At 46.9% G+C, this 21,893-nt stretch overlaps 1 protein-coding gene across 1 annotated transcript; it reads left to right on the top strand.

Annotated features, from left to right (window-relative positions):
* The first annotated feature begins 11,333 nt into the window (after positions 1-11,333).
* CBLN1 (cerebellin 1 precursor) lies at positions 11,334-20,844 on the top strand. Its single transcript, XM_069218111.1, has 3 exons — positions 11,334-12,220; positions 15,164-15,283; positions 18,839-20,844. Exons 1-3 carry the CDS (start codon positions 11,945-11,947, stop codon positions 19,034-19,036), a joined length of 594 nt encoding a protein of 197 aa, XP_069074212.1. The 5' UTR covers positions 11,334-11,944; the 3' UTR covers positions 19,037-20,844.
* Positions 20,845-21,893: the final 1,049 nt, after the last annotated feature.

Genomic DNA, 21,893 nt, shown 5'->3' with positions numbered 1-21,893 from the left:
GCACTCACCGTTGTTTTATGCACGCCACAATCTCCCCCCCCTTTCATATATCCACCCCACTCCACACAGGCATAGCCCATACAGCATGCTCTCAGTGTACTAACCTGTTTGTCTGGAGGACCGTAGAGTAGCGTGTACTGGGGGAGGACCCCATCCACGAGTTTCTCCAACTCCTCTGATGTGAAGGCAGGGGCCCTTTCCCCAGACACTTGAGCTATTGTCTCTTCCAGACCGAGATCACAGCAGCACTTGCAGTGTTGGTCCTCTCCTGTCGAAGATCAGGTATCGAGTGATTGAACAGATAGAAAATGGCGGTCACGTCCACGGCGGTGCGTACCGTCCCGGCCGGCGTACATCGTCATTTGCTCATGGGACCCATAGGGTCCAATGTTAACTAATGCCGCATTGCGCCACTGTCTTCGACCGCCTACTGCGACGGTGTACAACGCCAGCGCAGTTACCTCACATCCCATTGTCCCCCTTTAGAGGTCAGGCAGCCTCCATTTCAGGGGCCCACATGGCTTCATTTTTAACTGCGTCACACATACCTAGGCCTAGACTCAACACACATACAGGCCACTTTTTGGATTATGATTCGGGTTCTGTGTAAGCTGTGGGTACGTACCTCTGAGTTGGTTGACTCTGTGCTTGCTGTTGTCCTTCATAGGCACCGTCCACTGGGACATGTGAGGAGATGGCGGCATACTCCGGTGTACCGACCGTTGATGGACCTGTCGACAATGGAGGAAAGACATGTGATCATCACCTACAGGCTTGACCGTGCCACAATCCAGGAACTGTGTACCTAGCTGGAGCCAGACCTGATGTCAGCTATCCGCCATCCCACAGGAATCCCCCCTCAAGTGCAGGTGCTGTCAGTGCTCCATTTTCTTGCAAGTGGGTCATTTCAAACAACTGTGGCCATAGCACCAGGGATGTCCCAGCCTATGTTTTCCAACGTGTTGTCCAGAGTGTTGTCTGCCCTGCTGAAACACATGCGGAGCTACATCGTTTTCCCTCAGGTGGAGGATTTGCCTACAGTGAAAGGTGATTTCTATGCCCTGGGACATATCCCCAACATCATAGGTGCCATTGATTGGTCCCATGTGGCTTTGGTCCCACCCCGCAGGAGTGAACAGGTGTACAGAAACCGGAAGAGTTACCATTCCATGAATGCGCAGATGGTGTGTTTGGCAGACCAGTACATCTCCTATGTTTATGCCAAGTTCCCTGGCTCAGTGCATGATGCCTACATCCTGCGGAATAGCAGCATCCCTTATGTGATGGGTCAACTCCAGAGGCACTGTGTGTGGCTATTAGGTGAGCACCTGGTAGTAGGACAGTGGGAATGGTTGTCTGGGTCTGTGGATGTCCCTATGAGTTAGTGTGTGTCTAACAGTTGTCCCCCGCCATTTGCAGGTGACTCTGGTTACCCCAACCTGTCATGGCTACTGATCCCAGTGAGGAATCCCAGGACAAGGGCAGAGGAACGCTACAATGAGGCCCATGGGCGTACACGGCGGATAAGCGAGCGGACCTTCGGCCTCCTGAAGGCCAGGTTCCGGTGCCTCCATATGACAGATGGATCCTTATTCTACTCACCTAAGAAGGTGTGCCAGATCATCGTGGCCTGCTGTATGCTTCACAACTTAGCTTAGCGACAACAGGTGCCTTTTCTGCAGGAGGATGGTCCAGATGGTGGTGTTGTTGCAGCTGTGGAGCCTGTGGACAGTGAAGACGAGGAAGCAGAAGAAGAAGACATTGTCAACAGGGACTCAGTGATCCAGCAATATTTCCAGTGAAACACAGGTAAGAATACAAACCTGCCTACTACATGTACTTTAACACTACTACCTCTCTACTGTCTGTCGTTTTCACCCAGTGTATGGTCACTGAGTTGTCACATTCCCTTACGATTTCACAGATGTGGGTCCCACAGTTGACATCTGCTTTGATTCCTCATGGAATACAGCTGTGTGACATAGGTATGTTGACATTACAAATGAAAGAGCTTTTTGACACTGTAATTACTAATACACTATTCCGAAATCACAGACTGACTCCAGATTATTTTGTGCTTTAAGGGTGTTTATTTTAGTGCTCAATATTGGAGGGGGTAGCAAAATGGTGAGGGGTGATGGTGGAGGAATGTCCATGGCGGAGTCCAGTCTATTAGTCTCACAGGTGCATTGCCCAAATAGGCAAAGGAAGTGGAGCTGGGGCAGTTTAAGGATGGACAGGGTGACAAAGTGGGACAGAAGGATGACATTCAGGGTGGTCTCATTTCTTGGCGGGGGTCTTGGCATCGTTCTCTGTATTTGTCCTGGATCTCAGGGACCGTTTGCGAGGTGGTTCTCCCTCTGCAGGGGGTGGGGTGCTGGTGTGGTGGTCCTGTGGCGGTGCTTCCTGTCCACTAGCACCGGCGGAGGTGGTGGGCAGTTCATCGTCCAGGCTAGTGTCAGGGGCCCCTTGTAGTGCCACAGTGTCCCTCCTGGTGTTGAGTACTTCCTTCAGCACCCCTACGATGGTGCCCAGGGTGGAATTGATGGATCTGAGTTCCTCCCTAAAGCCCAAATACTGTTCCTCCTGCAGGCGCTGGGTCTCCTGACACTTGGCCACAACCGTTGCCATCGTCTCCTGGGAGTGGTGGTGTGGTTCTAAAAATTCTGGACCCATGTAATTTACTTTGCCACAGCAGTACGATTTTAGTATCAAAAGACCGATAATGACTAGTACACTAAGCATGAGCATTTTCGCTCAATTCCAGCAGCGTTTTCACCTCGAAATCGCCATTTTCGTCCTGCACTCGTAGCTCCCATTTTATACACGGCAGCCATTTTTAAAAGTTGCCCTCACATAGGCTTATAATATAGTCAGATTTGATTCCAAGGACACGTACACCTTGATTGACTTTTCTCTGACCTGGGCAAGCTGGAACCATTGCCTCAGGCCAAACCTGTTTGGTCAGTCCCTCTCCCAGTGGCCGAATCAGATAGCATCAAGGCACACCATGCCATAAAACCATTATTATCGCTCACACACCCTGCCTAATCTTGCTCACACCTGCACCTGCTCTTTTCTTCTTCTTACTTTACGAGGGGGAGGTGCCCGTTTTTATTGGGGGTCCACACTTATCTGATGTAGAATACTAGGCCTTGCCGGGTAATTTATTATGGGTTGGATGACATGAAATATGAGGTTTCATCATGACACTGTTTTTTCCTTTGTAGTGAAAACATGTGAATGACCAACCAAAATGTCAAGAATGTTTGCCTGAAGCTTAAAAAACTGTATATAAGGAAACCTGACTTTGCATTGAAACACAGTCTCCTGAGAACATACAAACTGTGCTGTTGTACTTCTAGGACGCTTGTCACTTGGTTGCAGCCAATAAATTCGATCTTTGACTTCACCTAGAAGACTCTGAGTTTCTGTGGTCTGAATCAGGAAAGTACCCGAGGTCTTTGGGTGTACCCTGGCACCACTGGGTTACCGGATCAGTACCGGTTCTGAAAAACCCAGTACCTCAGTGGTAGGCTCCCATGATGTTGGAGAGGGCCTCGTGGAGAGTGGGTTCCCTTGTCCTGTCCTCCCCCTGTCGCACAGCAGCCCTCCCAGTTCCCCTGTGTTCCTGGGCCTCCGTCCCCTGGACCGTGTGCCCACTGCCACTGCCCCCAGGTCCCTGTTGTTGTTGGGGTGGTGGGTTAGCCTGGGTTCCCTGTAGTGGTGGTGGACACACTGCTGATTGACATGTCCTGGGGACGGAGGTATGGGCCTGCTGGGTGGGTGCTGTGCTGGTGTTTCCAGAGGGGGGAAGCTCTGTAGTGGCCTGTGACTGTGTGATGGGAACAGACTGTCCCGAGGTCCCCGATGGGCCGGTCTGGTCATCTAGATCCAGTTGGACAGAGGTGCTGTCATCACTGTGGGCCTCTTCTGTTGGTGGTGTGGACATGTGTGGACCCTCCTGTCTGGTGACGTTGGGTAGGGGTCCTGCAGGGGTATAAAAGGATGTTTATTACATCTGTGTGTGCCATGGTGTGCAATGGGTGGGTGACCGTGTACCCCAGTGCTTGCACTCCTGTGTGTGACCTTGTGTGATGATGGTTTAGGGGGGTGTATGGGTATGTGCAGTGGACATGCTTTAGTGATGGGTGTCCATGCTTTGTTGTTGCATGCAGGGCTTGGTGTTAGGATGTGTGGTTTGTGATGTTGGGACATTTGTGAGGAGTTAGAGTGATGGGGTGAGGGTGAGGGTGGGGGTATGTGATAGCATGCAGGTAGGGTGGGGAATGTAATAGTTAAGATTTGACTTACCAGAGTCCATTCCTCCACCTACTCCTGCAAGGCCCTCAGGGTGCAGAATCGCCAAGACCTGCTCCTCCCTTGTTGTTAGTTGTGGGGGAGGAGGTAGGGGTCCGCCGCCAGTCCTCTGAACCGCAAGGTGGTGTCTTGAGACCAAGGAACGCACCTTCCCCCGTAGGTCGTTCCACCTCTTCCTGATGTCATCCCGATTTCTTGGGTGCTGTCCCACTGCATTGACGCTGAACTATTCTTCGCCATAGCTCCATCTTCCTTGCAATGGAGGTGTGCTGCACCTGTGATCCGAATAGCTGTGGCTGTACCCAGACGATTTCCTCCACCATGACCCTGAGCTCCTCCTCCGAGAACCTGGGGTGTCTTTGCCATTCATTAGGGTGGTGTGGGTGATGTGTGGGGTGGTGTGTGGGGTGATAAGTGTGCTGATATGTAGTGGGGTGTTGTGTGAGGTGCGTGGAAGTTATGTGGGTGATGGTGTTGTGTGCCTGTGGATGCTAGTATTGTTGATGGTGGTGTCTCTCTTTGTGTTTCTTTCTCAATTGTGGTCATAGGGGTTTGTGGGTGAATGCGTGTGTGTTTTATATTGCATTGGGTGTGTGGGAGTGGTGTGTGTATGTGTATCAGGTGTGTGTATTTGTAATTGTCCAATGTGGCTGTTTTTTGTAAGTGTGTGTGTATTTTGAGCACAGCGGTTTGTACCGCCAATGGAATACCGTGGTTGAAACACAGCCGCGTGTATTCGTGGGTCGTGATAGTGTGGGCGTATTTCTGTTGGCATGACGGTGGAGGTTTTGTTTTTGCCAGTTTATCACTGACCTTTGGTGTGCGGACTTGTGTGGGTGTCTGAATATTTGCGGATTCCGTGCTGTGGGTCATAATAGCTGTGGCGGAATTCCACGGCGGTGTGTTGGCGGTCTTCTGCACGGCAGTAAGCGGCTTTTACTGCCAATGTTGTAATGACCGCCTAATTGTGCTTCCCACATATATGCGGCCGCATTTGCATGCAATGACATATATCACATAGTTACTATTGCAAGTAATATTATTGAGGATATGGAATTTTGCCCCTATACTGTTTTCAAATGTGCGTATACCATCTTGGGCCCATCTGCACATGCCACAATGACCACATTTGTAGAAACCTTTCCTTTGTGCTGTTAGCCAATATACAACAGTTTTTTTTTGTTAGATAACTGGGACATAACATGTTCTTCAAGCTATTGCCTTTACGATAAGTAAAGTTCGGTTTATTTTAGATGTGTTTCCTCAAACTATTGTCTGCATATAATAAGTGCCAGTGCTTACTCATACATTTAAGTAAAAAACATGATGCGTTGGTGTAATTCACAATGCACCCTATTTTATCAGTTTTGCTTTTTTTATATGTTTTAGTGTATCCTCCCTGGGAATTTTATTTTTTTTGTTTCGGGCTTTTCTAATGGTGTGTGTGGTTTATATTCACATTGAATAAAATGTTTCTCCATGTCTTTGATACAGTACTAAAAGTTCAAATTCTTGCTACAGTTACGTCTTGCCAGCATCATTTCCCCAAATGGTATTGCTGTGATGTGATGTTTTGGATGTGCACTAGTAGCGTGCAGTATAGATTACACGCAGTGCTTTTGCTATGTGGCCTACTCTGGATTTTGTGGTCCTCTATGAACAATTCTACATCTAAAAAAACTATTTGGTGAGACTCTGTTGACATGTAAACCTAATGTTAGTCAGGTTGGAGTTTAAATATCCACATAACTAATTTAGTTCAGGAACAGTTCCAGTCCAAATCATAAATGCAGACGTTAATTAATCTTCCCCACTACAATACGTAGGTATTCCATTTTGCACCTCCCGGGCCCCAAATGAGTTCCTCTTCCAGGTATCCCATAAATACATTTGCAGGTGAAAGAGAAAATTTAGAGCCCATTGCTACTCCTTGTTTCTGTTTGTACCGCTCAGTTTTAAATAGAAAAACATATAAATAACTCTGATATGAAAATGGAATATATGATGTATGGAATCCAATTACAAACCAGGATTACAATGGTAGTTATATGTGTTACTTTACAGCCCTGATGAAGTCTTAGCAATTACTTTTGCATGACGAAACACGTGTTGGCTGGAGTGTTTAAAAGAACTTTGAAGAAGGCTGGAATGTTGCTAGAAATTGTGAAGAACTATGATCTAATGTCAGAGGAAGGCTTCACAAGCATGAAATAAAACAAGTTGAAACTGGAGAACACATAAGACATTGATATTGACTTTGAATTTACTTTAAACGAGTGCCTTGGACTTTATTCAATTTGTGAAAATCCCTCCAGGGTATTTTTGGGGAAGTTGGATGCTTCTCTCCTTCTAGGAGCACTGTATATACTTATGTGCATTTTTTATTTTGGTGGAAAACCATGAGCACCTCACAAAACACCCTTCTATATACTTTATATTGTATAGGGGGTAACCTCACTGCCAACCAAATACCCTATTTCTAACAGTCATGAAGAGAAATCTGAATCTAACCACCATGAGAAACCGCACTTCAACATTTCTATCACAGCTGCATGCAGTAGACCCATCAAAAGCTCAAAAAAGGTAGAACACAAGCTGTTAGTTCCTCTCACTCTGTGTGTACAGAATTCTGCCTTGCTGCTTTTAAAAAGGCAAACATTTCTATAATGGAATGGGTGAAGAAGATTGAAGTACTTAGCCTTTTTCTTCCTAAACAGTATTTTTTGTATTTCACGCAGGTACTGGTGAAAAGAGGTGGGTAAGGGGTTCTCCACGATTGTGGATGACTGATATGCCCTGTTGAACATAGATATATAGGAACAGCATATAGTGGGGATAGCCTATACAAAACGTTTTACCAACACCAAGCAAACTAATTACTCCGAGGTCATAAATAATTACAGGGAAAAAAATCATGCAAAAATCCTGCAATCACTGAAAAATCCAGTTTTGAGTTCCATCAAACAAATTCTCATATATTTTTTGTCAAAACACATCAATTACCATACTATAGACAACAATTAACAAACACAGACGTTGAATATATCACAAAGACTATAAATTAATGTTATCTTCCACAATTGGTTGTATATGGCTGCGCCCTTGTTCCAAATGCAGTCCATTACTTGAGGTAGTTTCTTAAGGCAATGTTGTAGGACAAACCATTGCTCTCTCGTAATTCCAATACAGATGTGCCTTGCGAAAGTTATTTCAACTCCAAATGAAAATTAAATTGACACCTCCGACGATATATGTATTTTTTTATACACTGTACTGCTCGCCCCCCTTATTTATGAATGTGTGTTTGTGTTACATGTTTCTGTATTTAACATGTCACCAGTTTCTTTGTCTCTGATCTAACCCACTGATTTTTTTTTTCAGTGACTGTATCTTTACATCTGCTTTGCCAATTGGAGAGTACTTCGAGAATTTCATACACCAAACACTTGTGAGCAGGGCGTTGTGAGCAGAAATGGCCCGTTCTTAATTTTGCAAATGTGAAGGCGAAGTGCTTTGGAACAGGAAGAGCTTTTGTGAAGCGATACTCCTACTTATTCCAGTTCTATATTATGCATTATTTGCAATGGTCTGGACCTCTGGACATTTGTGAAGAATATCAGTGGAACGTTGTTGGCCCTGGACAATGGACTGCATCGCGGAAACGGCGCGTCTATGTCAGAGAACAGAAACTTCTCAGGAGTGTCATTGTGTTCAGGGCACGACACACACTTCCCGAAGCTCGCTGAGCTAGCCAGACATGGGTGATGCTACTAAGCAGAGAATTCTTCTCTCTAAAGCCACCTGGTGTGTGAGTATCTTCAAGGGCAAAATGTCAAATGTCGACATGGTTCCTTCTGCGCTGCTCTGGAGAACGCTCTCGCAAACACCCAAACAAATCCACAAAATCGACAAAACAATAGTTAGCACCGTAAATCGAGGATCGGACAGGCCTTTTATTCAACCGGGAATTTCCCCGGTGGGCAGGAGCCCTGTGAGGCGGTTTTGAAAGCCACCAGCCGCTCTTGGTGCCTCTAACGTTTCCATAGATCCCCGAGGTTAACTGCAGCAGGCCCCGTGGGCTTCAAGGCAACGTAAAAAAGTCGAATGTGTGTGTGTTGGCTGGGGGGAGCGACGGGGTGGAGTCCAAAAATGACCCGAGGTGGAGAGAAGGATAGAAAGAGAACGGGTGGATGAAAGAGTGAGACTGTGCGAGGCGACGAAGAGATCGACAGTGTGAAAAAACAATTCTGGGGCTGCTTTTGGTTCCACAGTCCCAGCCCTACCTAAGACCCGCGTCAAAAAACGACAAACGTTTTATTGGTCAACTAATCCTTGCTGTACCCGTTGGAAAACTCATACTGATCACTGGCATCATCACTGAGATACAGATACCCAAACATTTCCTCCAGGGCTTCAGGTGCGAAGACTGCTTACATAATTGCGATTCGCTGGAAGGTAAATAACAGACACGGATCCTGGATTCCTTGGGGATGCTGAAGCAGGGGCATAAAATCGAGGATGGGCTTAGGAGGAAATCGGCAAATATGTTACGGAAATGAAAGAAGCGCATTGCGAGTGAACGTTGCAACAACAAAGGCAGCAAAACAGACCACGACCCTCGTGCCCGCTTATCACATGCACTAAAAACAGATAAGATTTAGGGAACGTCATCTTTCGCAACTAGGACTGGTAGGAAATATGCGTAACGATCATCGAATGACTGGTTAACCGAGCATCGGAAGAACGTTTCCTATAAAGTGCCGTGGTCATTCTTATATCTTAAGGTGAAAGAATAGAACTGACAAAGAAAAATTAGAGCCGTATTTTAAGTGGAATGGGCAGCTCGGGGAGGGGGTATTGGCAGATCGACGGCTTAAGCAGCAGACAGCGTATGTATTTCCTGATAATTCAGAAAGAGCTGCAGCCTTAAGAATGCTCAAGAATTGTATTCACTTGTCATAATGCAGGTTGAGGAATGGGAGTTGTTTTCCTACCACCAGTCCTCTCACTGACATTAAAATGAGTGGCACAAGAGAGACACCCTCACCCCCCTTTTGCCTAGAGAAGCTACGCCTTGTATGTTTAGATTCTAGACCAAGGCTCATTGGTAGAGATGAAGTCTGGCAACTGGGAGAACAGATTCGGTTGGCTCCAGAACGTGGGCTCCGCCGCTAAACTGCTGTGCAGACAGCCGTCGGAGCTCCAGAATCAGTCTGGTGCCAGGCCTCTGGAATGGCAGTGACCTGTCTTTCAGGGAATGCTCTTGGGCAGACAGGGCTGTTAGCAGTTTCCTGAACAGAAACACGTTTCGATCAAAGACAAGGCTCCGGCGCAAGGCTGTGTCCGGAATGGGCTCAAGAACAGAGGTGGTCTCGGGGCAGGACTGCTTGCTCACAATCTGGGTCCTGGTAGTGCTTTTATGAGTAGCACAGTACCCAAGAACCTGAAAGAATAAGCTGCTGTTCAAAGCTCTGGATTCATGTTCATGGACTGTCTCCTTAGTAGAGATGCGGCCATTGTGTCCGCATAGTGCAGGCTGATCGCAGCTCTCCTGGCCACTTCTCTGGCTATCCTCCAATCTCAAACTACTTACTAGGTTTGCTCCTCAACAGGGCTAAAACTCTTGGGTCCTGGCGCAGCTGTTTACTTGGCAGGGTGTTTGCCCCGATGTGCTGGATTGGCTCCTGTGCAGGATAGGAGTTACAGACTCTCGTGTTTACTCATAGGCTGAAATGAAGCAGATGACTCCCTGAGCAATCTACAATTATAAACTCTAGGGCTGAGGTGCTGCCCGGCTCCATTGGAGGGGGTAGGTTTGCACACTTCACAGGAGAGCAGCATCGGGCACTTATCCAGCACTGAGGTCACAAACTCCCACGGTATGAGTGACTTCTCAAGCTCATGGGCAGGGACGCAGCCCCCAGTTCCAGGGCATGCTCGTTCACGTGGTTGCAGACGGACAACTATGTTTGGTGGCAGCCACAGGGCACCTATATGAGCACCTCCAGCGTAGCGCTGCGCCGTTCACCTCTTCACAGATGTATGTCCGATGCACATGAGCATGGTGCTTGCGCAGGCGCCAGGATTAGACTGCGTTCTCCGGTCTCTGTAAGAATTGCGCGGGAGTACCGCAGTGCCAGTCAGCTGCGCAGGGAAGATGCCAACTTGTCACTCTCCCTCGAGGGTTAGGAATCCCTAATCTTCTGTACTGGCTCTGGGACGGGCGGCAGTGCAATGTTCATGGGAGGGCTGTGCCAGCAGACGAAGACTGCTGTTCAAAGAGCAGCCCTAGGTACCTGGGCAGGCCTCAAGTTCCAATGCTCAGGACCACTTCCTGTCTCCGGCTCTTAGGTAGGGCTGAAGCCCCAGGAATCTGGGGAGAGTTGCAACCCAGACCCCTGAAAGAGCTCATGGGCAGGTCTACAGTCTCACGTCCTGGAAGAGGGTGCAGTTCTGGTTCATTGGCGGGACTGCAGTCCCGGGCAACTGAGCAGGGGTCTTGAAGTGAGGTTGAAGTTCAGGGCTCCTGAGTGGGGTACTGCGAAAGTATCTAGTTCCGAGCTCCTGTGTAGGGCTGCAGCCTCAAGGTCTCAAGTGCTGGTTCATGGCAATAATCCAAGGTCCCGTGCAAAGGCGTTTTCACCGACTACTGGGTATGGAAGCGCTCAATACTTCTGGCTTCGTTACTGCATATGGGGTGTTACCCCCGTTATGTAAAGACGGCTGAACCAAAAAATAGGGTTCCTGGGGAACACTTGTTTCTAGGGTCTAGGCTCTGTTCCAGTGATCCCCTGGTGTCGACAACTGGAAGGGTAGCTTGACTATACATCTCGCTCTATTTCGGCGCAGTGCTTGGCACCGGGCCCCGCAGCTACTCCATTTACCTGTGCCTTGTACCTATAATCGAAACCCCGCCTGGCGGGGACGGAGGCGGACCGAGCTCTGATTGGCTGTAGGCCTTGGCACCGCTCACTGACATTGGATGTTTGTATCACGGTTTCTCCCTGGGATTGGACTGTGGCGGAATAATGGGGCGGAGCTCGCTGCTCTGCTCCCGCTCTCTGAGCCGTGAGGAGCTCGCCAGCACATCGACACCTGAGCGCAGCTGACACCAGAAGCTGCGCAATGCATGAGAGTCCGCGATACCTGCCCAGGGACTTGGAGCCGGTCTGCGCTCTCCCTAGTCGGTTCTCTCACTTGAAATAACCCCTCGGTGGCTCCACTGGTGGAAGAGAGCAGGCATACGGCAGTAGGGGAGGACGCATACGATAAAGTCGTGAAAAAAAGTGAAGAGAGTGTTCGACTGTGTCAAGCAGAAGCAAACAGTCAGCTAAATTGCTGCCGCGACTCGTCTTTCACAGTGACACGGCTGATGGACCCCGTGCAAGGGCTTTTTCTTCTGGGCGCCGCGCACCAGAAGTGACTGTTGCTCCCTCCTTTGGGGCACGTGCAGCGCGCCGGGCTGAGCGCTCAGTGCGACGGTGCCATACGGGCTTTCACGGAGAGCTACAGATCTCACGTGCCCAAGGACTGGGCTGGTTTTCGCGTCCCCGCGCGGAGGCACGCGACAGCGGCTGGCACCGAGGAGCTTCAGCACGTTGACGCCTTCGCGGGAGCGACAGAGATGGCTCCGCGGCTAGAGCGGGCGATCTTGGGCTGGATATCCTTCCTGGCCGCTGCCACCTCCCTGGTGATAGCTCAGAATGAGACGGAGCCCATCATTCTGGAGGGCAAGTGTCTGGTGGTGTGCGACTCCAGCCCGACCTCTGACCCCACGGGCACCGCGCTGGGCATCTCTGTGCGCTCCGGCAGCGCCAAGGTGGCCTTCTCGGCCACTCGAAGCACCAACCATGAACCCTCCGAGATGAGCAACCGCACCATGATCATCTATTTCGACCAGGTGAGGGGACTCTAGGAGAGGGATGGGATTAGTGGGGGGTGTGGGGGAGGGGGGGGATGCACCACGACCCAAACCAGCCTCTTGTGATGATTCACTGCGCATCATGGTCATCTACCTTAACCAGATGAAAGGGCTTACAGGCGAAGAACCAACGCGGGGTGTTCTTCATCATCCACATATGGTGTTTAATTTAGTAGCTCTATCATGATTATTCACTTCAGCCAGGTGAGGGAGGTCTGACTAGTCATACGCTTAATGGCAGATACAATCCGAGGTAGTATCTCAATTTTGAACTTTCACAAGAAGAACACATGTAGGAGGGGACGAGAAGCGTTGAAAAAAGCATAAGGGCATCAGGGAATTTACTGAAGGCTATTAAATTATGTGCTTCAGACGGACGACGGAGCTGGGCTGGGACCACGGCACTGCCCCCAGAGTGCTGAGGAAAGGGTATTGTATTGGTTAGGTTTATAATGTTATTTTTATAAGCTGCGAGACTATTTTAATACACATGGAAAAGGCCTCTGGGAAGACCAAAATCTAGTCTGAGGGCACATGATTTCAAATCAGAAGTAGCACCAGGACGTCTACCTATGCCAACTGATGTCTCATCAGAGTCAAGTTGTGAAGTTGAGGGCACTGGTGGGCGAGAAACAGCAGTCTCTTGATTACCAGCTTCACGGTGAGCAAGGTGAAAGAAAGCAAGGGACAGTAGCACCCCACGGTGACCCTACTGAACCCTGTTAATGAACATGTCGAATTGCCTTTTCTGGGATGGGGTTGGTGAATGAAAACATACTGACGTTCAGTTAGGCAGGTGGGTAGCAAGCCACAAGATGGACAGATGGCATTAAATCGTTTTTTTTTAATTGATTTAGATCTCGTCAGAGAGCAACAATGTTAACAATAATACATTTAAAAAAAAAAAAAAAAAAAAAACGCACAATCTCAGTGCATGCCCTCATCAATTAATACATAACTAGCAATAATTTAAAACAAATGTATAAAGATTATAACTAAATAACCCACTGGGATGCGGCTTTACCAAAACAATACACTCATCAATTTTAGACATTGAGCATTGATAGCATTTAATTATATGACCATCAAGCTAAACCAAAATCAGGACCCTCTTCTGTCCTAGTGAGGTGGCATATGTAGAGGTACGGCTTGTTGTGGCCAATGAAAAGCAGTACCAATATAACTTACTGTGGGTGGGGTTGCTGCTGTGACTGATGAGGATCATACACGCTGAGCGGACACTTTGGGTAACGATATTATATCTGAGCCACTGAAATTGTATTACTGGGATGACTAAATTGTTCAGCGAGAACAAGGAAAATCGTACAGAATAATTCAGCACAGTTTGTATTAGTATTATTAGGCTACTTTGTCGTTCTAACACAATACTGTCCCAGCAAAATATTCAACTCATTAGCACGAGTTTGACACTTAAATATGACAATCAGCAACTCAAAGCTGACTAGTTAACCATTGGATAGAATTGGTCACTGCATCTTCAGATGTGCTTTTTTGCTTAACTTTTGATCTGTTTGAAGCTGGAAACCCCCCAAAAATGTTGAACATTGGAAATTATGTAGCAGTGGATTATTTGGCTAGTGCATTACATCGATGATTATGCTGCAGTTTTGTAACTGGATAATTACTTATGCCACCAATGATGTACTTTGTGGAAGGATCAGGAAGATCTTCCGATACTTGTGCAGACTGGTTCCAGTTCCAGATCGTAGAATGCACTTTCTTGGCCTTCATCTTCCAAGAATGTGCTTGTGCTTAGGTACAGTTCAGCATGCCATCCACGTGTGTGCATTTATCCATCTATATACCCGTTTATGTAGAGAAACGAAGACAAGCGTTCATAGAAAACACGGACAGTTCCTATATGAAAACAGGGCCAACAACAGTGCCCTTTGTATCGTAGAATGAATGTACAATGGGCCTAAAGAGAGACAGTCAAGAGAAAAACAGAGCCAGGCGGACAGCCATTCCACCACCTTCTCGTTGTCCCTTTGCTATGATAGCAGGGGCAAAGCTGTCATTATTGCAGTGGCACCGGGGACCAGGCTTGAAGGGCCCACTGAACCATGATTATTGCTGAATCTTAAGGGTCAAACAGCAGCCAGGTGGGCCATTCTCTTCCTTGTACTAGGGCCCATAACACACTGGCTACGCTACTGATTAGAGCTCGCTTGGCTTTATTACCAGAACCCCCCTGGAGTGAACAGCTGAGATTCATACCCGGAATACATAGTAATTTTGTGAGAGGGCAGGAAGGGGGGGGGGGGGGGGCTAGACCACCTAGGGATTCGCCCCTCTTTAATAAGAGCCTCATCTGAACCACGTACACGTTCCTCTGTCGGGATTTGACATTTGGGTGAGAGTGGATGGGGAGATGAGCAGGAGGCTGTGCCGTTTATTAGATTATCTTTAATTGAAGGAAGGAGCGATGTCAGGCAGATTGATGGATGAAATAAAGGCTTATTCTGCCGAGACCCAAAAGGGGAATTGTGTGAAGGTAGAGTTTAAAAATAGTACACTTAGGAAGGTGAAAACCTCAGGAGTCCATGCCTGTTTGTACGAGGTGGGGGCAGGCGTGTAGTTGCTGTCAAACCAAGACGACAAATGCCTACAATTTACAGCGTCCTGGCTTTGAGATCCATCAACAGGCGCGTTCCTTCATATCTGGGCTTGTTGTTTCATGATGAGACATCAGCGGCAGCCCAGACATTTCTACATCTAAAAATACACTCTAATGTCTTGTTCTTGTAGTGCTCGGAGCCTGCGTTTGTACAAAGCTGCGGCATGCGCCCATCACTCAAACGGTGGTGAATATCAGTCAGCGCGCGCGCCTGCTCTGGCTCTGACAACCTGGTTCTCACGTCCTAACACCTCTCCACATGCTCTTCTCTCCCTTTATTGCAGATCTTAGTGAACATCGGAAGCAACTTCGACTCTGAGAGAAGCACTTTTATATCACCCAGGAAGGGGATTTACAGCTTTAATTTCCACGTGGTAAAAGTATACAACAGGCAGACGATTCAGGTTTGGGATGTCTTATTTGGTAACTTTCCAGCCTTTACAGCATGATTGAGGCTTATCAACAAATTATGCATGTTCAAAGGAGCTTTCTGAAAGCTGAGGCTAATGTTCTGAAACTGACCTTTCTCCCTTGTACAGCAATACATGTAAAATATTTACATTTAGGGAAATATACACACAATTGTTGGTAGTCTCTCGCGTGTCTTTATGGTCTAAGGGACATGGCCGGCACGGTCTGTGTGTATCTTTTCATCACCTTGTAGTGAAGTTAAGATAATTGTATGCAATTTGTGCACTCTATGAAGTAATAAAAGGTCACAGAAGATCAATGTGCCATCTCGGTGCTCCAAACAGTACACACGGTTGTAAATCTCAGGGCCTTTGAAATTGCATTAACACAAGATCGCATGCGTGCATTTTATAAGAGCGCATCAGAGCCTGTCATGTGCTTTGCCCTTGGTTTTTCTGAAGACTCTTAGTGAGGGCTGCTCTGTTATGGATCTCATGTTTTTGAGATACTAGTCACCAAATGCATGACATTCTCACAATGTAGTTGCCAATGGACTTAGTTGTCCTCTGGCCCTGTGCTTAATTTGTAAAATTATAAATGGAAGGGTGCAGGGTTTTTCTTAGGTGTCGGCTCTGGCTCTAACAAATTCCCGGATGGCTTAATACCAAAGCTGCCTAGTCTTGATTTCACTTCACACTTCTTTTTTCCCACTACTCTACACTTCCTGTCTCTTTATCTCACTCTTGCATATTGTTTTTCATCCCCGCTTTCTCCCTTTGTCCCTTCTTTCAATCCTTTATCTTCCTTGTACCTCCATTTCCTGACTTTCTCACTCTTGCCCTAGGACAAAGTTTGGTGATGAAAAATAAGTTCCAGCTCCCACTGGTACACACTGGTCCAAGTTAAACACAATCATGGTTGCCACTGACCTCTTATGTAGTGATCCCTATACTTCCAATATACAGTAGTGGACCCCGTTAATAAAATGTTGATAGCTGAACAAACCTCAGCATCAGTTCTTTAAATGGAAATATGGAAGTGCTGGTACTCAACGTCCAGAAGAGTACCTGTTTGCACCTGAGAATTGCCAGTATCGTTCCATTAAATGTATTGCATCAGTGCTCAGAACTGCAGGTACCCTCCTTTTCAAATTAGAAAAGTGCAGGTCCTCAGTTCCGGGCAGTACCTGTCCTTTAAGGCAGGCACTGCCGGCAACATATCAGAGGAGTGTCTACCAGTTCACCGTGCAGTAGGCCACACGCCACTCCCTGACACACTGACAGGAAGCTTTCTTTAACTCCCACTGGCATGTGAAGCGAGATTTCCATAGATGGGTGGGACGAGCTTTGCTCATGAACAGCCAGCAGTCTAGATAGCTGATAACTAGAGTGGAAATGAACATAAGAGGGGAGTTAATCCATGCTTAGTGTCTGCCGCCTTTTTGCAGTAGATGCACACTTGCATTCAGTTTTGTGGGCTGACTTACTTTTCAGAATCAGACTTTGACCAAGAGTAAGAAAGCATTGAAAGAGAACAAAAGGGAAGAGAAAAGCAGGAAAACAGAAACAAGTGGGGAAAGGTTGAAAAATAATCTGTACGAGTAAGATAATGAGGTAAAAAGTGGAGACAGTGTAAAAAACAGGCATGAAATTAAATCAAGAGGAGGCAGCCCTGGTTTTGAAAAACCCAGCATTTGGCAGCAACAGCAGCAAGGCCCAAGAAAAAACAGGCGGACCCATTCACTCACTATTGCTAATATTATTTATTATTATTAGTAGTAGTGTTTATGGTTATCATGAATTTATTTATCATGTAGAAGTATATTTCATTTTTTTTTTTTACGAATGAAGTACTGCCCAGTAGTGTAAAGTATAAGATGGCTGTTATTTAAAGGTGGCCGTTTCAAAAGTCTTAATTCTGCTTGAGATTAGCCTGACACAGCCCTTTCAGGTTAGCTAACCCAGCTCCTTAGGGTATCTGAAAAAGCCCCTTGAAGTTATCCTAACACAGCTCCTGAAGGTTAGCCTGACACAGTCCCTTAAGGCAGGAACACTGGAATTGCAAGGCAAAGGAGAACCAAATTATGAGCAGTGTTGATTAAATTATTCCACAAGAAAAGAAAAATTATACGACATAGTGACACATATTTTGATAGCCTTACTGTATAAAATTGTCACTTTTCACATATTACCACTAGGCAAAGGTTTCAGTTCATTACTACTAGTTTAACATCCAAATACAGCAGCAAGCAACTGAAAGATCACCAGGCAACCTTTGCATAGGGCTTTCCACTACATGGCAACACAGGCTGACGTAATTTTAGCAATGTTTGTTCCATCTGAGCTAGAAACATTTTTTTTTGTTATTAAAATTTGCAGATGACAGATTATGTGGCAAATGCATCAATTGCATGATTAAGCTGAAAAGTCTGCAGAACAATTTCATAATTCCAGTGGCCCTGCCTTAAAGTTAGCCTGACACTGCTTCCTGCGTTTCTCCTGACACAGGCACTGAAGGTTAGCCTGACAGTTTTATGAGGTTAGCCTGACACACTCACTGAAGGTTAGCCTGACACAACTTCATCAGTTTAGCCTGACACATCGACTTACGGGTTAGCTTGACACAGCCACTGAAGGGTTAACCTACCACAGCTTCCTGAGGTTATCCTGACACAGTCACTGAAAGTTAGCCTGTCTCAGCTCCCTGAAGTTAGCCGGACCAAGCCACTGAAGGGTTAGTCTGGCACAGCTTTCTGAGGTTAGCTTGACACAGCATCTGAAGGGTTAGCCTGGCACAGCTTCCTACTGTTATCCTGACACAGTCACAAGTGTTAGCCTGGCACAGCTTCTTGAGGTTAGCCTGGCACAGCTTCCTGAGGTAATCCCGACACAGCCACAGACGGGTTAGCTTGACACAGCTTCCCGAGGTTAGCCTGACACAGCCTCTGGAGGGTTAGCCTGGCATAGCTTCCTACTGTTATCCTGACACAGTCACGAGTGTTAGCCTGGCACAGCTTCTTGAGGTTAGCCTGGCACAGCTTCCTGAGGTAATCCCGACACAGCCACAGACGGGTTAGCTTGACACAGCTTCCCGAGGTTAGCCTGACACAGCCTCTGGAGGGTTAGCCTGGCATAGCTTCCTACTGTTATCCTGACACAGTCACGAGTGTTAGCCTGGCACAGCTTCTTGAGGTTAGCCTGGCACAGCTTCCTGAGGTAATCCCGACACAGCCACAGACGGTTAGCTTGTCACAGCTTCCCGAGGTTAGCCTGACACAGCCTCTGGAGGGTTAGCCTGGCATAGCTTCCTACTGTTATCCTGACACAGTCACGAGTGTTAGCATGGCACAGCTTCTTGAGGTTAGCCTGACACAGCCACTGAAGAGTAAGCCTGGCACAGCTTTCTGGGGTTATCCTGACACAGTCACTGTAAGTTAGCCTGACTCAGCTCCCCGGAGCACTAACCCTCCCCCCCCCACCCACTCCCCACCACTAATTCTCCCCACCCCCAGCCTCCGGTCTTCATCACGTTCTCTCCCTCTCTTGCAGGTCAGTTTGATGCTGAATGGGTTCCCGGTGATCTCTGCCTTCGCCGGAGACCAGGACGTTACCCGGGAAGCGGCCAGCAACGGAGTCCTGATCCCGATGGATAAAGGCGACCGAGCTTACCTCAAACTGGAGCGGGGCAACCTGATGGGCGGCTGGAAGTACTCGACATTCTCCGGCTTCCTGGTCTTCCCTCTGTAGAGGGGCAATTTTTCACACGGGGAGGGAGGCGGCGGCTGTCAGCAGCCGGTGCACATGTACGTGAACCCTGTCGCGTCTAAGAGCTCTCGATAGCACACACTGTAGGCGGAGGGAGCCAAGAAAGGAAACTCGGCCTCTCACCAACCCCAGACACCTGCTTTCAAGAACCACGCCCAGTCGCTTTTTTCTTTGCAACCACAAGAGGGGCCACTGCCGTCCTATACAAAAATGCTTTTTCTCTTTGACTTATTAAGACGTTGCCCGCCCACCACGGATCACTGGATATATCCCTCTTTTATTTTCATTGCAGCTGTGTCTTAGGGTCTCATGTTTATTATTCGGTACTCGATTCAAACCAGTAACCCAAGGTCTCATTTGTTTTTTGTTTTTTTCACGAAACGAACTAGTTTCTTTCGCCACATGGATTCCGTGGGTTGAAATCCTTGCTGTACCGGTGGACACCAGTATCAGCCCTTGTCCAGGCAATTCTGGCTGAATAGCGGATTCTCACTATTTCTATGTAATTCTGAGTGCTTGTGGACTTTAATCAAGGCTGCTAACTGTTTTCATGCTTGTTTTGCTCTTGTAACACGTGGCCCAAACAAATGCCAGGAAATATACCAACCTTCTTCTAATACTCTGTACAATATGTGTGAATATTCAAAACTTTACTTTGCCTTTATTCAATAAAGTTTAAATTTAATTTTTATTTTTCTTAACTATAATACCGTTTCTTAGGAAAGACGAGGAACGAATTGCGGGTCTTTATTTGTTGGCAATGTTTTAAATGGCAACTGGAAAAATCAATCTGAAATATAGTTTTGCATCCAAAAAAATGTTACGTTTTTTCTAGTCTGTCTTCCCCGTTGCACACATCTATTAAATGAAACATCCCACCTCTTTAAATGCACTTAAATACTCGATTCCTCTCTGCAGCTCGCGCGCTGTAGTTCTTAACCAAATTAAAAACGTGTTATTACCAATTTGATGTATTGTTAAAGCTCTACTTTGAACCATATGTTGCAAATTAAAAATCTCATTTTATACATCTGCCTGTAACGTGTACGCAAATTAGAGGAGGCTTCATTGCCGAATGTTTTTCTTCCATTTGTGTATTTGTCTAAATTATTTGCCAGAGTGAAAGATTACAGCGTGGTACGCCGACCAGAGTTTGAATGCATAGGGTACTTGCAATAAATGAACAAGCAAAACATTATCTGAGCATCGAAAACCCAGGAAAGGGTGCCGCGAAAGATCTCAAGTTTAACTTTTTCTTTTGCGGCATAATTAGCGCCTTGAGACTATACGAAGACAGCGTGCGCGTTATAAAACACGCCCGACACCACACCACATTCTGCATATTCCACTATTTAATGAGATGTGATTTTAAAAACGTTATGTTAACCGAACTTGTAATATGCGCATATAACCATAGGGCTTCTTGGCGCTAGCAAGGAGAGAGAAAAAAGTGAAAAATGGCAAAAACAGGCATTACACCCAGAAGTCGAAAATATGACACCGGTTCTTCACGGTAAACTTTTATGCACACTTCTACACCGGATCAATGGGTTTGGTCAATGCTTGGAAGGTAAGAAGTGCAGTTACTCCGTGTTCCAGAGTGTCTTGTTTGCTGCTGAGACCTTGCCAGTACTCTCCAGTACAACCACTGGAGCAGTGCCGAGTACCCCGGCACTCTTCCTTCCAAATTAAAGATGTGAGTTTCAGGTTACCTGCCCATTTAGAGAACTGCTTTTGGTGTCACAAGGGCAAGTGATATTAGAAGCAAATTAAACGATCTTTTTTTATTTATGCACTAGTTGTGGCTTTGTAATAGTTTAACAGAGTGACACCAGATTCCCGAGGCCGACGTCTTTACTGCTCATTTCCAGCTTTCCAGGTCGCTGATCTTTGAGGAAGAATTCACGAGGACTGGTTTCAAGTGGCAGAAAAGGCATCGACCGCCCCCGGCCGGTAAGGTACATATATATGCGCAAACTTCAGCGGCTTTTTCGACGGACTTCGCTAGGAGTGCCCCGCTTAAGCACATAGTAGCAGAGAACGCATCCGGGCACCAGCATGAAGACCGAAGTGAATTTCCAAGACTCTGGAAAGACGCTTTTGTTTCCGAAGACCACGGGGAGCTGGAGGTGAGGACGCGCCTCGGACTCTTGTTTGTGGTGGCCGTTAGGAGCCAGGCCTGCTGGGAGCTGAAATATTTCTCCTTAGTCTAAAATAGATCTTCCTTCTAACCCGCCACCACACACCTCGCAGACCTCCTGTCTACCTTGGTACTCTGTGTGTGAGGAAATAGCTCCTCGCCGCGAGAGAGGAACAGCTGCTTCTGTGTGATTGAGCACACGAAATCCCAGGTCAGCTCGGGCCTGAGTTGGATTTAAGGGGAATAACCTGCGGCCTACAAAACAGGGCGCTGTGCTGTGTTACTAAGACGTCGGGCTAATACGCTCAGTTAACCCATTATATCCTCATAAGCAATAGACATTTACTTCGATGTCAGTTTCTTTCTTCTGGTTGTTTCAATATAATATTGTATGTGCATAATTATAATTTCTAGTGTTTAACCTATTATTTTGGATAGCGATATTCATTTGCACACACATTGTTCAGTAGTCATACTTTTATTTACGATACATTTTGACATAAAGCTATCTACAGAAGTGCAACATTATATTTGAGATTTCTACTAGCTTTGCTCATGAACAGCCAGCAGTATGCCTAATTGTAAGAGACCAAGGACTGCATGATTGATGCAAATGGCACACACACTTTAAGATCTGCCTAGCAATGTATTTTACTTTGAAAATGTCCTTCTATGTTCATTTTCAGCTATTCGTGAAAT

The sequence above is a fragment of the Pleurodeles waltl genome, chromosome 12, assembly GCF_031143425.1.
Source record: "Pleurodeles waltl isolate 20211129_DDA chromosome 12, aPleWal1.hap1.20221129, whole genome shotgun sequence".
In the NCBI taxonomy this organism is placed as follows: domain Eukaryota; kingdom Metazoa; phylum Chordata; class Amphibia; order Caudata; family Salamandridae; genus Pleurodeles; species Pleurodeles waltl.
The sequence above is the reverse complement of the archived record's forward strand: the minus strand, read 5'-3'. Positions and strand labels throughout refer to the sequence as shown.

Excerpts from the sequence above, each read along its gene's own strand:
- CBLN1 (XM_069218111.1), top strand. The coding sequence starts at position 11,945 with ATGGCTCCGCGGCTAGAGCGGGCGATCTTGGGCTGGATATCCTTCCTG. Across the intron at positions 12,221-15,163 it reads TGATCATCTATTTCGACCAG|ATCTTAGTGAACATCGGAAG; the intron begins GTGAGGGGACTC and ends CCTTTATTGCAG. Across the intron at positions 15,284-18,838 it reads ACAACAGGCAGACGATTCAG|GTCAGTTTGATGCTGAATGG; the intron begins GTTTGGGATGTC and ends CCTCTCTTGCAG.